The sequence below is a fragment of the Myotis brandtii genome, unplaced genomic scaffold (genome assembly GCF_000412655.1).
Source record: "Myotis brandtii unplaced genomic scaffold, ASM41265v1 scaffold260, whole genome shotgun sequence".
In the NCBI taxonomy this organism is placed as follows: Eukaryota; Metazoa; Chordata; class Mammalia; order Chiroptera; family Vespertilionidae; genus Myotis; species Myotis brandtii.
The window spans coordinates 746,162-761,519 of NW_005359881.1; the positions used below are offsets into that span (position 1 = coordinate 746,162).

The 15,358-nt window shown below is 51.6% G+C and overlaps 1 protein-coding gene across 1 annotated transcript in view; it reads left to right on the forward strand.

Moving 5' to 3' along the window:
• AOAH (acyloxyacyl hydrolase (neutrophil)) overlaps positions 1-15,358 on the forward strand; it is a 109,748-nt gene that overhangs the window by 30,591 nt on the left and 63,799 nt on the right. The window contains exons 5-8 of the mRNA XM_014541081.1: positions 5,844-5,903; positions 11,756-11,826; positions 13,572-13,632; positions 14,700-14,770. Of these exons, the coding sequence (XP_014396567.1) occupies positions 5,844-5,903; positions 11,756-11,826; positions 13,572-13,632; positions 14,700-14,770 (263 nt within the window). The remainder of the gene's footprint in view (positions 1-5,843; positions 5,904-11,755; positions 11,827-13,571; positions 13,633-14,699; positions 14,771-15,358) is intronic.

The following is a 15,358-nucleotide window of genomic DNA, read 5'->3' on the forward strand; positions in this document are numbered from 1 at the left end:
TCAACTTCCCCCCCCTGCCGGCCTGGTCGCCCCACGCAGTCTGCTATTCAGTTGTCTGATCATCCCTCACTAACCCCCCTGCCAGCCTGGTTGCCCCATGCAGCCTGCTGTTCAGTCGTTTGATCGTCCTTCACTAACCCCCCTGCTGGCCTTGTTGCTCAAGGCAGCCTGCTGGTCATTACTGTTACTGTGATGGTGTCCTGGACAATTTGCATATTCCTCTATTATTAGACACATAGGTACACACTAGAGGCCGGGAAATAGAAGACAGTGACAACTGCAATTTGGGTGGCTACGTGTTAGGAACTCAGTTCCTTCATACTTCTTCACTATGCCAACTGTCAGGTCTGAGACCCTCTGCCAGGGGTTGGACCTTCTTGAACACCAGTGATAGAGAAGCCATGAGAAGTTGTGGGTGTATAAGAGAATCTTTATTATAGGAGCCAGTGGCCAAGTAGCCATCTATATATATAAAAGCCTAATATGCCAAGTGTCCCCTCAGGAGTTCGACCAACCAGGAGTTTGATCGCTCGCTATGACATGTGCTGACCATCAGGGGGCGGTGCAGAATGAAGAGAGGCCCTGGCCAGCAGCCAGCAGCTGCTAGGGATCCTACCAGTGCACGAATTTCATGCACTGGGCCTCTAGTTACTAATAAGGAGCCACTATACAAAACAGTTCTTCAAAGCAAAGTCCCATACAGCAGGTAGCCACACACCAGCTAGGTAACAATGCATCTTTCCTACATAGTAGCAGGAGCCTCTGTACCCACAGCCATTATCTAGCAGCCTGCCTTATGTAGGAGCTAGTTATATAGAAGCCATCCTCAGAGCCACAGCCTCACCAAGCAGCCTCACGCTGGTCAGTGATGCATCTACCCTATTAGTGCAGCCCCATATTGGCTATTCAGTAACAACTTTATACAAACTCAGACAAAAGAGGCTTTATGCCAAATACTGACCTCAGTCTTTTGGGTTATAGAAGGGCACGCTTGCACAGTGCATAGATTGCTTCGTCCCTGCATCTGCGTATAGCATCTTAGCCTTGAACATTCTGATTAAGATTCCCATGCTCAGAGTGGCCTTGAGCATCCAGTGTACTCTGAATAGGGTCCCCACACTATGACATACCCAAAGCCAAACTAACTACCTGTCATCTAAAATCCTCCCATACAACTGTAAGATTACCCCATTATCCCAATTTTACAGATGAAAAAGCAAAGTTCAAGCAAATTGCTGGTTGTGGAGTTGTTGGGTTTTTAAAGTTTCTCTTTAACCACCTCAGGACATTGTGAGCAATGAGATAAATGACAAGGCAATGTAGCCTTTTAGATGCAGCAAAGTCAGCTTAAAATGGAACAGAATAGAGTACCTAAAAGTGAACTCTAATGCATTTGAGATTTGTGTTTTTTATTTAAAAACTAGAGGCTTGGTGCAAGAATTCGTGCACAGGTAGGGTCCCTAGACCTGGCTGGCGATCAAGGCCAATCTATGGGGTGACCAGTGGGGTGATTGGGGCCTCCGCTCGCACCCACTTTGGCTGGCCTGGCGCTGCCTGCTTGCCACCCCACCCCCACCACCACTGCCAGTCGGGGCCTGCAGGCTAAGGGCAGCTCCTGCATTGAACATCTGCCCCTGGTGGTCAGCGCATGTCATAGCGACCAGTCGATCCGCCAGTCATTCTGCTGTTCAGTCAATTTGCATATTAGGGTTTTATATAGATAGATAGAGTTTCAAAGCAGCGGTCAAACCCTGGCTTATTTGATAAATGATGGAACAAAATACTAGTTATTTGAACATGAAACTTAAGCTAGATAAACCCTAAATGAATGAAAGGTTGACTCAATCATAAAGAATGAAAGGCATCTGACTAGTAAACACCTGCCATACCCAAAGTCAAAAGACAAATGGCAGCTCTGGCCGGGTGGCTCAGGTAGTCGGATATGTATAAACCTGTGGACACAACTCGCTTCCCTTTGCTTGGACTCCCATTGGGCTCATGCTTGGCTGAGGCCAAACCCTAGCAGGGCACCCCCTTTGCCCATGGAACAGGTGGCAATGTGTGCTGGGGCCTGTTCTGCTATCACCCATGCTTCTCAGAGCCCAGGACCGAGCACCATGCCCTCTGCAGGGCAAGAGCCATTGTCATCAAGCCCTTGCCCTTGCCTGGAGACCTCAGGCTGGCTCTGTATTGGAGAAACACTGAAGTCATTCTAGACCAGCCGTGGGCAAACTACGGCCCGCAGGCCGGATCCGGCCTGTTTGAAATGAATAAAACTAAAAAAAAAAAAAAAGACCGTACCCTTTTATGTAATGATGTTTACTTTGAATTTATATTAGTTCACACAAACACTCCATCCATGCTTTTGTTCCGGCCCTCCGGTCCAGTTTAAGAACCCATTGTGGCCCTCGAGTCAAAAAGTTTGCCCACCCCTATTCTAGACTAAAGGACTTTGCCAGCCACCACGGCAGATGCTGCTGTGCACTCTGATGGTCAAGCAGAGGGCTGGCCGGTCCCCTCTTAGACTGCCAGGGCCCCATGCCATGTCGTCCTTGGGATTTTCCAAGTTCTCAAGCAGAGAAATCTGATGTATGTCTCCATGGCTCTCTGGACTACAAGCCCCCAGGCTGAGCGCTTGTATCTCCATGAGCCTCTGTGATAACATCCTGGGCCATCCATTCATGAGCGTTAAATAGACTCCAAAGGGGTCTGAGGCTGGAAGAAGGGCGCACTATCATCAAAGGGAGAGAGGAATGAGAAGCTGAAGAGATTTGACCATCACAGATCTCACGGTTGGGGAGTCTGCTTATGGCCTGGCTGAGTCGTAAGCATCATTACGGCTTCCAGCCCTCAGGGTTTTCTGTCCCGCTCCCAGTCTCTTCCCAAACTTTCTCTTCAGCCTCTGATGACAGTTGCACCCTCCATTCTAAAGATTTAACTGTAAAGAAGGTGAAAGCATGACCCTCACACTTAAACGAGTGCTTAGACATGAGATTGGCAACGGTGAAAGGTTACCAAGGCAAGATAATTATCTTCATTTTCACTCGAGTACCATTTGCCCCCTTTGCCTGCCATTAAGACAGGCAAACTAATTAGCTTTCCCAAGTGCTGTGGAGTCCTTTCCTCCTTTTTCTTCTGGGGAGAAAAGACCACCCCTTTATCTAGACTCCCCTTTGCGTGTTGGTATCAGCGCACTTGCACCTCGGGAGAGGGTGGAGCCCTGGTCGGCCAGGTCCAGACCAGCCTGCCCTTGGCATTTCAGCCAGGACCACGGAGGCAGTGGCCAAACCCAGCACGAAGGGGGCCAAAGGCATGTGGTGCAGCCCTTGTCACTTTATGTCCAGCGGTTCTCAACCTGTGGGTCGCGACCCCTTTGGGGGTTGAACGACCCTTTCACTGGGGTCACCTAAGACCATCTGAAAACACATATAGCATATCAGATATTTACATTACGATTCATAACAGTAGCAAGATTACAGTTATGAAGTAGCAACGAAAATAATTTTATGGTTGGGGGTCACCACAACATGAGGAACTGTATTAAAGGGTCGTGGCAATAGGAAGGTTGAGAACCACTGCTTTATGTCGCTTGTCTCTCATCCCTCACTGCACATTGAACCCTCGGAGGACTGAGCTGAGTTACAGACACCCCATCCTCTCAAGGGGATCCCAGTGCCCGCGCCTAGGAAGGGGCTGCCAAGGCCCCTCAGCTTCATCTCACTTCTGTTTCCTGCACGTGTTCCCGTTTCGTCTGTCTGCCCGCCCGCCGGAGACTCTGGGAGGGCAGGTGTGTGCTCACCTCCTCCTCCACAGCCCTCCCCGAATCCTGTGGCATTTGCGGGTTCTGTGGGTTCTGTAGAAAGCACTATTGCTGAATTTTTGCTCCTTATTGAAAATGTAGAAAACGCAGAAAGGAACCAACAGCAAAGAGCTATCCCCCACAATTATCGGGGCCTATTTCTTTGCAGGGTTTTCTCTGTGTCTGTAAATGCTGGTGGCCTGTTTCCCGTGCTCGATAGAATGTCATCAATGTCTCTCTCACTGTTTATTTCCTTTTGTATTGAGCACCTGCCATGTAGCGAGGACCATGTGAGGCCCCGTGGGCCCTGAGCTGGGCCTTGGATGCAAAGGGGTGTTCTGAGCAGAGAGTCAGGGGCACCGCCTTCACGGTTCATATGGAGGAGGATGAGCGTTAGGCTCCCAAGGGCCGCCGAGAAGGGCCCGTCACAGAAATCTGCGCCTGGATCCAATGTCTGATCATGACCCTGCCCGAGCGGCTGAGGGAGAGCCGGGCCGGGAGCACAGAGGCTTTCCAGCCTGTGAGAAGTACCGAGTGGCAGTTACAAAGCAGTCCCGGGAGTATAATCAGTAACATCGTGATAACTGCGGGTGGTGCCAGGTGGGCACTGGAAATGCCAGGGGGATCACTGTGTAAAGTCTTTTCTTGTCTGACCACTTTGCTGTACCCCTGAAACCAATACAAAATAATATTGAATGTCAACTGTCATTGAAAAGACATTTTAAAAGCATATCCGTTATTGAGCAGGGGATTATGAGGGCAGGCCCGGGCTGGGTGCTGAATGAGCGATGCCCTGTAACCTCGCAGCACCCTTGGAGGCAGGTCGCTGTAATCCCCCAGTTACACGTGATAAAAATGGGGCTTTCTCTCCCGCTCAGGAATTCTGTGGATTCTGAAGGGCTCCGAGCAGAACTTGCTCAAGGACACACAGCCAGTGAGCAGAGGAGCTGGGGCTCGAACCCACCACCCAGGCTCCATTAGGGCCGTACCAGGGGCAAACCAAGGAGGAACAGGGCAGGGCCAGGACACACGGGGGCACAAAGGCTCTGGGAAGCAAATACTGGGGGCAAGTACTCTCCACACCCCCTCCTACCCTACAGGTTACTTTTCTTCCAACTCTCCCCAAATCATAGACACGGAATCCCATAGCAACCGTCACTGGATTCATCAGCTCACTTGATACTTGCTGTGTAAACTCGAGATGTGCTCACATCCCCAGAAACGGTTGAAAGGCTCAGGGAGGTGAAGGGGGTGTAGAGCAAGCATGTCAAACTCAAAGGCTAACACAGGCTAAATAAACAAGGTTTCAACAGTTTATGTGAGCCAAAAAAAAAAAAAGCTTCCATTTTCATAGAAACATAGGTTTATTTCGATAGAGACATGCTGAATACAAAGGGCTGAAATAAATGAGTTATCGTTTATTAGTGTTCGTTGTTGGCTATGGGACAGGCACTGGGGTTGGCGGGGGCCGCCACGCGCTGGGGCTTTCAGACACAAGGGCACCTGGGTCCTTGGGGAGATTGAAAGCCCCTCGGGCAGGAAGGCAAGGGTTCAGACTGAGTCTCCGCCAGACACAGGCTCTGTGACCTTCAGCCAGTTCCTTAGCTTCCCTGCGTCTCCATTTCCTCGTCTGCGGAAAGGTCACCTCCCTCGGAGCTGGTGGGAAGATTAAACAAGGACATGTTTGCAAAGGACTCCGCGTGGCGCCCACACAGAGGTCGTCCCCTCCTCAAGATCGTTACCACCATGAACTCGCCTCCATGTGAATCACTTTATCACAAATTTATGGACTCATCTCTCTTTCCAATTCGCAGACTTGAAAACGTCCTAACTTTAGAAAAGACATAGAAAGAAGAGATAAGACGCAAGGGGTAATGTGGTCTAACTTTGTTTTTCTAGGAGGGTGTGAATCGCTTTATCACAAATTTATGGACTCATATCTCTGTTTCCAATTCGCAGACTTGAAAAGGTCCTAACTTTAGAAAAGATGTAGAAAGAAGAGATAAGACACAAGGGGTAATGTGGTCTAACTTTGTTTTTCTAGGAGGCGTGGAAAGTCACCCTGGAGAAGGCAAGACAGATCGTCAAGAAGTCCCCAACTCTGGTAAGTGGTCCGTGGGGAGAATGCCAGCCCCTCCCGGCACGCTGACCTCCCCCTGGCCCTGCTCTCACCCCGCAGGCCAGCGGCTGCTCTGGGTACCAGCCCACAAGGCACCCTGGTTGACTTGGGATTGAAGTGGGAATAGGCGCCTGCTCCCAACCTCAGCAACACTCACATTTGGGGCAGATTAGCCCTTGGTCCTGGGCGCTGTCCTGTGCACTGTAGGATGTTGGCTGCATCCCTGTCTTCCACCCACTAGTTGGCAGCATCGTTATCCACCCCTCCCCAGTCCTGATGACCAAAAATGTCTCCTGATGTCCCCAAGTGTCCTCTGAGCGCCCTTGAGACCTGCTGCTCTGCAGTAGACCATTTTGGAGGCTGTGTATCCTCCCACTCCTCCCCTTTCTACATATGAGACTTGGGACTGAGCCTCAGTGTTCCTGTCAGTAAGATGGGGCAGTAACATGTTCCTGGCAGTAAGATGGGGCAGTAACATGTTCCTGTCAGTAAGATGGGGCAGTAACATGTTCCTGTCTCACAGCATGGATGTGAGGACTAGCGGAGTGGATGTGTGCAGAGCACGTGGTAGCAGGCCTGGGACTTACCGAGCCCTCTGTCAATGCCAGTAAAATCATCACATGATCCTGCTCCCTAATTTGCCCTGTTTGTAATAATACTTTGATTCAACAGATAGAATGTTTAGTTCAAACTAGTTGTCCTTAGTCAAGTGTTTGATTTATGCTCTGGTTACAAATCAGCCCTAGCTGAAAAGGAAGTAAGAGAGTAGACCTTTAAAAATGTGTCTCGGGCCCTAGCCAGTTTGGCTCAGTGGATAGAGCATCTGCCTGTGGACTGAAGGGTCCCGGATTCAATTCCGGTCAAGAGTACATGCCTCGGTTACAGGTTCCCGGCCCTGGTTGGGGTGTGTGCAGGAGGCAACCAATTGATGTGTTTCTCTCACATCGATGTTTCTCTCTGTCCTTCCCTCTCCCTTCCACTCTCTCTAAAAATCAACGGAAAAATATCCTTGGGTGAAGATTAACCAAAAGAAAAGAAAAATGTGTCTCCCTTGATGCTAGAGCCCTGGCAGGAGGAAGCGGCATCGGGGAGATGATCGCAGGTCCTGCCCTGCTGGCCAGGTCACCGCTCGCCCCAGTGCACTACCAGGAGGCAGTATTGACTTGGCAACTTGAAAGTGAAGGGGAGGTTCCCAGAGCTCTCAGCTCGCCGGATCTGGCAGACACAAATAGAGGATGCCCGGTTCCATTTGAATTTCAGATAAATGATGAAGAGTTTTGTAGTGCAAGTATGTCCAGTGCACTATCTTCTCTGGCAACAGTACTCGTGGGGGGCATCTGGGTTTTGATGTCCAAGGTTGATACATGTCTCATGGCAATACGCAGGCATTTCTACAGGATCTATTAGTCAGTCACCATGTCCGCATTGCTGATCATTATTTAATTCAGTGAATCACAGAAGTCCAATTGGAGCTACTTTAGCTCATCTGCTTAAGTCACTGAACAAGAAATTGAAACACGGCTTGAAGCCCTTGACCAGCACTCTGCATTCTAAACAGAAGTGAAGATGAGACAATTCTCCCTTTATCCTTCTCAGCGCGCATCTGAAAACGTATTCTCAGGGCATGGTTTCCGCACTCGCACAAGCTGCCTTGGCATTAACTCAAGGGCTAATTAGGATTTCACAGTTTTCTATTTCCGTCATCAGAATTGCGAGCGTACTTCCTAGGGCCGGATTCCAATAATTCCTTGCATGAAGCCAGAAAACAGAAACCTACTGAACAATCCAACAATAATAGACTTCTCCAAAACCTCCTCCAACGTATTTACTCTCCAGATTAAAGCTCTCAGGGAAAAAAATAATCAGAAAATGCAAATAAGCGTTTTGGAAAAAATGCTCAGAGGGTATCGGCGGCAGTGAATTTCAGGGTGGCGCCGACAAAGTCATAGACCCAGCCAGGATGCTGCCTGCCATTTCAGCGAGCCCGTCAGACGCCAGAACCCAGGCTGGGGAGGTGCTGCGTCGTTGAAGGGAATGGAAGGTTCCAGAGAAGGTCCGCACCGCCAGGAGGCCCAGAGAGGCTCCTGGGGACACTGCACAGGGATGGGGCAGACACCGGGTGTGTGAGGTTTGGAGTACCCGAGTCGTGGAATCACTGAATCTAACTTTCACAAAAACTCCTGTGGAGTAGACAGCCTACCTTCGTGACCAACCCCACAAGGTCAGACAGGTGAAGTGCTTGGCTCACTCCACACAACTGGTGAGTGAGAAACCCATCATTTAAATAGATTTACTTACTTCCCACTTCCTGCCCTTTGTACAATGTCAATGGCTCTCAACCAACCCTCCTGGTACTAAATTTCAGGAAGATTCACATCACAGGCTCTGGAGATGTTAGGATCGTGCGGTGCACAGCCTGGGGCGGGGGAGGTGGGCTGTACATGATGCCCCTGATCCTACACCCACCCACTCAATGAAATCTTCTGGGAAGCCTTTAAAAATGGCTGCTGTTCAAACTCCACCCCAGACTGTGTGAATCCAAGTAAAACCATACACAAGAGTGGAACGGCCTTTCACCGAGCGGAAAGTCCACTGCAGGCTGGCTGGGGACAGAGAGGCTCCTCTTGCCCTTTGACCTTCTATTTGTCCCATTCACCAGGGGTTCCCTCCATCCAACTCCTGTTTTTTCTGTTTTCATAGAACATCCTGGTGTGGGGGAAACTCAGATGCAAGCAGAAGCTGGTGAAATGAATTGCGAAATGAAAGTGTGCCCAGGGACAGCCCCGATCTAAGACTGTCATTGTAGGTGGGATTGCATGCTGCCAGAGGAACATTCTAAACTCATAGCTGAGCTGAGAACACATCTGTCCAGCAAAGTTCAGATCGAAAGAGGGGCTGGCAGTAAACTCATAGCTGAGCTGAGAACACATTTGGCCTCTGTCCAGCAAAGTTCAGATCGAAAGAGGGGCTGGCAGACACACCCTCGGGGCCTTCCGCAGTGTTGCTCTGTGTACGTCTCAGTTCCTTTTGCAAGTAAATGAGAAGAGGCGAGTCGTTCCCACACTGTGTGATGAAAAGACGGCACAGTCAGAACTTCTGTCCGCCCTGGAGTTCTGGGGCCTCTGGACGAGCTCCGTCATCTGTCGCCCACATCCCAGCCCCAGCTTCTGCACCAGGCCTGTCAGAGACAGACAGCTGCGGCCTGCAGGCTCAACTCCGACAGTGGACAGCTGTGCAATTATAATTTTATTCTATCCTAGCTTTTGGGTGGCAATGTCCATATAAATTTGTTGGTGTATTGATTATCATCAGTGTTAAAATCTACATGGCCATTAGGTTAGACCCAGGCCTTCAGACTAAAGCAATAGCTTAGATATCAGTGTTAAAATCTACATGGCCATTGGGTTAGTTAGACCCAGGCCTTCAGACTAAAGCAATAGCTTAGATGTTCCAGTGCACCCTGACTTTGAACTTGAGTCTCAGAATGTGTCTAGATCGCCACACTGCCCGCAGGGAGGTGGCGTCATCTCATGCTGGTGCTCGTCTGCTTTACAGTGTGTCTCCAATCTTGGTCCCACTTGGGCCCAGGTGCTGGACCCAGCCTTCCAGTCCCCCCGCTTTTCCCCAACCCCCTCCTGCCGTACATCAGTGGTTCCCCGCCAGCCCAGTGTTGTCCTCCAGAGGGGACATTTGGCAATGTGTCTGGGGACTTTTTTGGGCTGCCAGCATTCAGTGGCTAGATGCCAGATACATCCTATGGTGCACAAGACAGCCCACAGCTAAGAGGTTTATAGCCCCAGTGGCAGTAATGCTGAGGTTAGAGACCCTGGGAGGGGCTTCAGGGTCTCCACCTGCCCACAGTGCTCTGTGCCCATCCCACCTCCTCCGGGCCACCCTCTCACCTCCAGGGATATCTTCCTGAAATACAGATGTGACCCCCGCTTACCGCCTTCCTGGAGTCCCTGCCTTCCCCGGGATAACGTGTAGAAGCAGCCTAGGCTTGTAGTAAAGGCTCCTTCCCTCCACGGTCTCATGGTCTCGTGCTTCCCCAGGCTCCGCCAGGCTGAGATGTGTGGCGGCCCTCCGATACCTCAGGCTCCCACCGCACTGCGTGGGGCATGGGGCGCTCCCTGCACCCACAGCCATGCTGCTCGGACACCCCGGGACCTTTTTAAAAGGCCGCTTGTGATGCAGCCGGTCTGCAGTGGGGCCTGAGACCCTGCGTTTGTGAAGGCTCCTGGCGGCCTGTGTTCCTCGTTTGCAATCACTCTGTCAGCAGTGAGGACCTGGCGCAGTGGTTCTCAAACCTTAGTGGGCATCGTGTGACTGGAGCCCAGGAAAACCCAGATGACTGCGCCCGCCCCAGGCTCTCTGACTCAGTAGGCAGGGTGGGGCTCACGAATTGCATGTGTAGCAAGTCTGCAGGTTGCACTTGGAGTCGCGAAGCCCAGAACGTATGTCTGTGCCTCCGCACCTGCCTCCCGGGGTCCTGAGAGCCGTGTTACTGCCTGGACCACGGCAGACCTGGCAGCGTGCTAAGAGCTGGGATGGCCCCCAGCGCTCCACTGGGCAGTGAGCTCCGTGAGGACAAGGACAGACTTCTGTCTGCACGTTTTACAGGGAACTGGAGGCGCTGGTCAGAGCTGTGGTTCTAACCCTGGAACGTTGGGGAAACATGACCTTCCTAGAGACCTCGTGTATCGCCTGAGAGGCTGCCGGTTCTCCTTGGCCAGCCTCACCACCTCACCAGCTCTGTTGAGACGGCCCCCAGCCACCTGCAGGGCCCTGGGGCTGGCAGGACCCTCTGTACCTCTCCCTTCAGTGATAGATGGCGATTCCCAGCTTTTCCCACCGTTTCCTCCTCTCGCCTGCGGATGGCAGCGTGGAAGCCACGCTCTTTCTAAAACCGAAAAGGCCTGGGCTTCCCTGCATCACAGAGCGTGGAGCCTGGTGGAGCCCGCATGCCCTTTGCTCGCCTCACCTGGAGACTCCGTGGGCACTGCCTTCCTCCTTCCTCCCAAGCTCGGGCATGTCTCTCCCACTAGTCTTGATTTTGCCTCCTAAGAGGATGGAAGCATTTTATTTGAAAATGTTCTGCATTTTTGAATCCTTTTTCAAAGCACTGGAGTACATGGAGGAACACGAGTTCTGTTTTTCTGAGTAGATCGGCCCCAGGTGGGCCAGACCCTGGGGGAAGGATGGGGGAAGGTGGAGGTGGACAGGTGGGGGTGGACAGGTGGAAGTAGACAGGTGAGGGTGGACAGGTGAGGCTGGACAGGTGAGGGAGGACAGGTAGAGGTGGACAAATGAAGGTGGACAGGTGGAGGTGGACAGGTGGAGGATGACAGGTGAGGGTGGACAGGTGGAGGTGGACAGGTGGAGGTTGACAGGTGGAGGGGGACAGGTAGAGGTGGACAGGTGAGGGTGGACAGGTGGAGATGGACAGGTGGAGGTGGATAGGTGGAGATGGACAAACAAAGGTGGACAGGTGGAGGTGGACAGGTGGAGGAGGACAGGTGGAGGTGGACAGGTGAGTGTGGACAGGTGGAGATGGACAAACAAAGGTGGACAGGTGGAGGTGGGAACTCTCTTGGGCTGGACAGAAAGGAGCAGCCTTGAGGTTGAGGAAGGAGCCTGAACACAGGCTCCAACGTGGAATGAATGTGGAGCGTGGGGACAGGAACAAGTGGTAAGTTTAGTTCAGTCAAATGCCCTGAGCTCTGGAGAAGAGAGAATTCAGGAATCCCGACCATGGAGCCAATGGAGAAGGGCCTCTAGGAGTTGGGGAACCATTCCTTGAATTAAACAGTGTTTTTCCTTATTATTTTTCTCTCCAGAAACACCCGAGAGGTGGTGCTGATATCTGCGTCCTCCCGTTTCTGGCGAAGATCTGTCAGAAGATTAAGCGGTGTGTACGCTGCGCTGCCCTCCGCCACTGCACGGGGGGCATCTGTCCCTCTTTCCCGTGGGCTGAAAGGGCCTCAGATGTCAAAGCATCTTCCTGAAAGGGAACGTGTTTCTTTCTCATCACTCGTCCAGAACCTAGAAGACAGAGCCTGAGCTTTGAGCAACGCAGGCTCAAAGGCTGGGGCGCAGGCTGCTGGTGAAGTCGTGTCTCCCAGCCGCCAAGGACCCTACCCCCAGGGGGTATTGGACCCCGCGTGATCTTTGGGGACACCCACGTTCTTGGCTCTTGGGCAATGCCGTCTCCTGAGCTGGCTTTGGAAATAAGCACTTAATGTGTCTGGGCCTCAGTTTCCCTAAACCTTAACGTCAGGTATATGCTAAGTTATGGCTGCTCCTCAGAGTTGATTGGGGATGATTAAATGCAGGCTCCTTGGCCTGAGACCGGGCAGGAGAGCAGTGTGTTTCCCAGGCTCTGGGGGCCTCTGTCCTCCCCAAAGCTCACCTTCTATGCAGGTGCCGGATGGTAGATGCTACATGATCAGGTGATGCTTCCAGGACCCCAAACACTGCCCTTTACCTGTGAGGCGCACATGGGGCCACACCGTCCCACCAGCCCCTGCTGCTCTCATCCTGGCTCCTGCCAGTCCTGTACTCGAGCCCATTTTAGGCTGGCCTAGTTCTCATTGCGAGGGCCTTCAGGTGAGAGCGCAGAGGTGAGAGGCAGGCTGCAGGACTGTATTATAGAGTCGCTATAACATCCACACACTGGGTGGCTTAGAACAACAGAAATGTACTCACCCCGTACTGGAGGCTGCAGGTCTGAAAGCAGGGTGTTTGCAGGGTCCCTCTGAGACTCTGCTCGCTCTGAGCTGCCCCTGAGACTCCAGGTCGGATCCTTGCTTGCCTCTCAGCTTCTGGAGCTGGCCGGTGATCCTCGGTGTCCTGGATCCCTTCAGTCTCTGCCCCTATCTTCATAGGCCCTCTTCCCTGTGCGTCTATGCAGAAACCCACACATGCATCACCTCACGTAGATGCATACAGACTGTCGTATCTTACGCCTCAAGGTTCTCAGCATAAGTTGTTCAAGAGGAAAGTTTTAAGAAAAGACTTCCATCACCGAATGCCGTGTAAAATGGCACAAATTCAACCTGTAAGTGCCGATGGCACCGACTGGACCGAAAACACAATCTCCTTTCCAGGGGACTCAGCATCCATGCCCACACCCTCTGAGGCTTCAGTTCAGTGACTGCACTTCCCACGGGGGGCAAGTGAAGCATCAGAGAGGAAACAGCTCTTCTGGTGTGGAGAGACTGGCTGAGTTGGCCTGGTGCTCTTACTATTACCTTACCTAATAATAGACAAACATGTAAATTGACCATCCCTCTGCTACGCTCACCAGCCAATCTGGAGAGTATGCAAATTAACCCAACAAAGATGGCGGTTAATTTGCATATGTAGGCACGAAGTGGAGGAGCGAAGACTGAAGGCTCCGGCTGGAGCAGCAGAGACTGAAGGCTCCGGCCGGAGCGAAGGCCTGGGTCCCAGGTGCCGGAGGAAAACCGGTGCCGGCAGCCAGGGGAAGGGAAGGCCTATTGCATGAATCTGTTCATGCAACGGGCCTCTAGTATTATTAGAATGGGCTTCTGTCACATAAACCCAGCTCAGCCACGTCTGAAAATGTCTCTCTGCTTTCACAAACAGTTTCTTCTCTCTTAGTTCACCGGTGTTGTGTTTTCTTTCTTCCAGAACTATCACGAATTCGGTGCCATTCAGAGATGTCGATTCAGACAATTACAGCGTTTCCCCAGTAAGTATGGTGCAGGGTAACCAGAGGGAGGTTCCCTGGCTTCCACATCACTTCCTACAAACGTCTTTAATAAGACAAGATGGGCTTCCCCTTGAGCGTATTGTTAATTTGATAACACACCATTTCACAGTTTTTACGGACTTTCTGGCATCTGAAAAATGCACGAATCATCGAAGGGGGTCGTAGGCCTGGGTTTTGTTTCCTGGAGCCATTCCCAGCTGGAAGTCTCCGCGGGGATGGAAATGATCTTGAAGGTTGTTGGGAATTATTTTGGAAATTCTTAAGCCTACTTCAACTTACTTTTCTAAGTGTGTGCGAGTGTGTGCATGAGACTGTGCGAGTGTGCATGTTTGACTTAGAGCAGTGAGGGTGGCAGGGTGCTCTATGAGAAAGAAACAAGCAGGTAACTTGCCATAAAGTCCCCACTTTAGTGAGACTCAGCTCTCCCACCTGGGAATGGGGAAATCAAATCAGTGTTCTACATTATCATGGCTCTTCAAGTCAGGCGAGTCCAACACATAACAAATCCATGCAATCAACTAGATTAGCTAGAGATTTTTTAATTATCCAGAGAAATGATTGATCATTTGACCAAATAGGCCAATTGATTGGAGCCTGATAAGACTGCTGATTAATAGAAAAAGTTCAGGGAGTTGGATAGTTCTGCAGTTGGCAAAAGTGCACATAGACACACACAGAAACACACACATACATACGTGTGCATGCACACACATGTGTACATATAACTGCATATGCCACATGCATATGCGTTCACACACATGCACCCCCATACAACCTCACATAGGCACACACCCAATAGCATGTATACACACGCATCCACCCACACATTCACATCCACCACCCCACCTGTTATTGGCCCTGGGACCAGGTTACATTGCACCTCACACAATCTTCGTGATCGATAGTGTTCCTAGCCTATTGGAGTTAAAAACTGCAGATGGCATTCCCCCCCCCCTCCCCGACCCCTCTCCCGGCTCTTCCGACTGCCCCTCCTCGTTTCACATCAACACAGAACTGACCCTTCCCACGTTGCCCTCGGATTGCAGACGCTGCGCGGCTACCACTGGCGAGGGAGAGACTGCAATGACAGCGACGAGATGGCCTACCCCGGCAGAAGGTAACTGTCTCCGCTGGTCTCTGATTCTGAAAATTACCTTCCGAAAGGGAGGCAGGAAGCGTCGTTCATTTCCCCAGGCCCGGGGGTTCATACCCACAGAGGGAAGGGCCCCCCATCTCCTGATGGAAATGAAGTTCAGGGAAATGAGAGCATCATCTGTGCAAGAAAGACTCAGGAAGCACCTGCTAATGGCCAAGCACTCTGTGCCCACTGGGTGGTAAACAAGATAGAAATGTTCTTTTTCCCGTCGGAGCTCACGGCCCAGTAGGAGAAACAGCCGCATGAGCCGTGCCTGTGGACGTCACCCAGCCTCCTGCACGCGTCCTACACGCAGGGCTGGGCCCAGACAGCCCCTCTCCCGCCAGGACTGAGGGGAGGGTCCAGGGCGTGACCAGCATGTCCCATGTTAGTCCTGGGCTGGTGTTCAGCCCATCACATCTCTCACTTCCAGAAATGGATGTGTCGCCTTAGCTGTGACTGCGGTGCCAAAGCATCAAGTTAGCCAGGTGTCAGGGATTGGAGAGGCATCACTTGAACGGCCTCTCCTGTCTAAATCCAGTGGCCTGCAGGCTTGTTTAGGATGCCCAT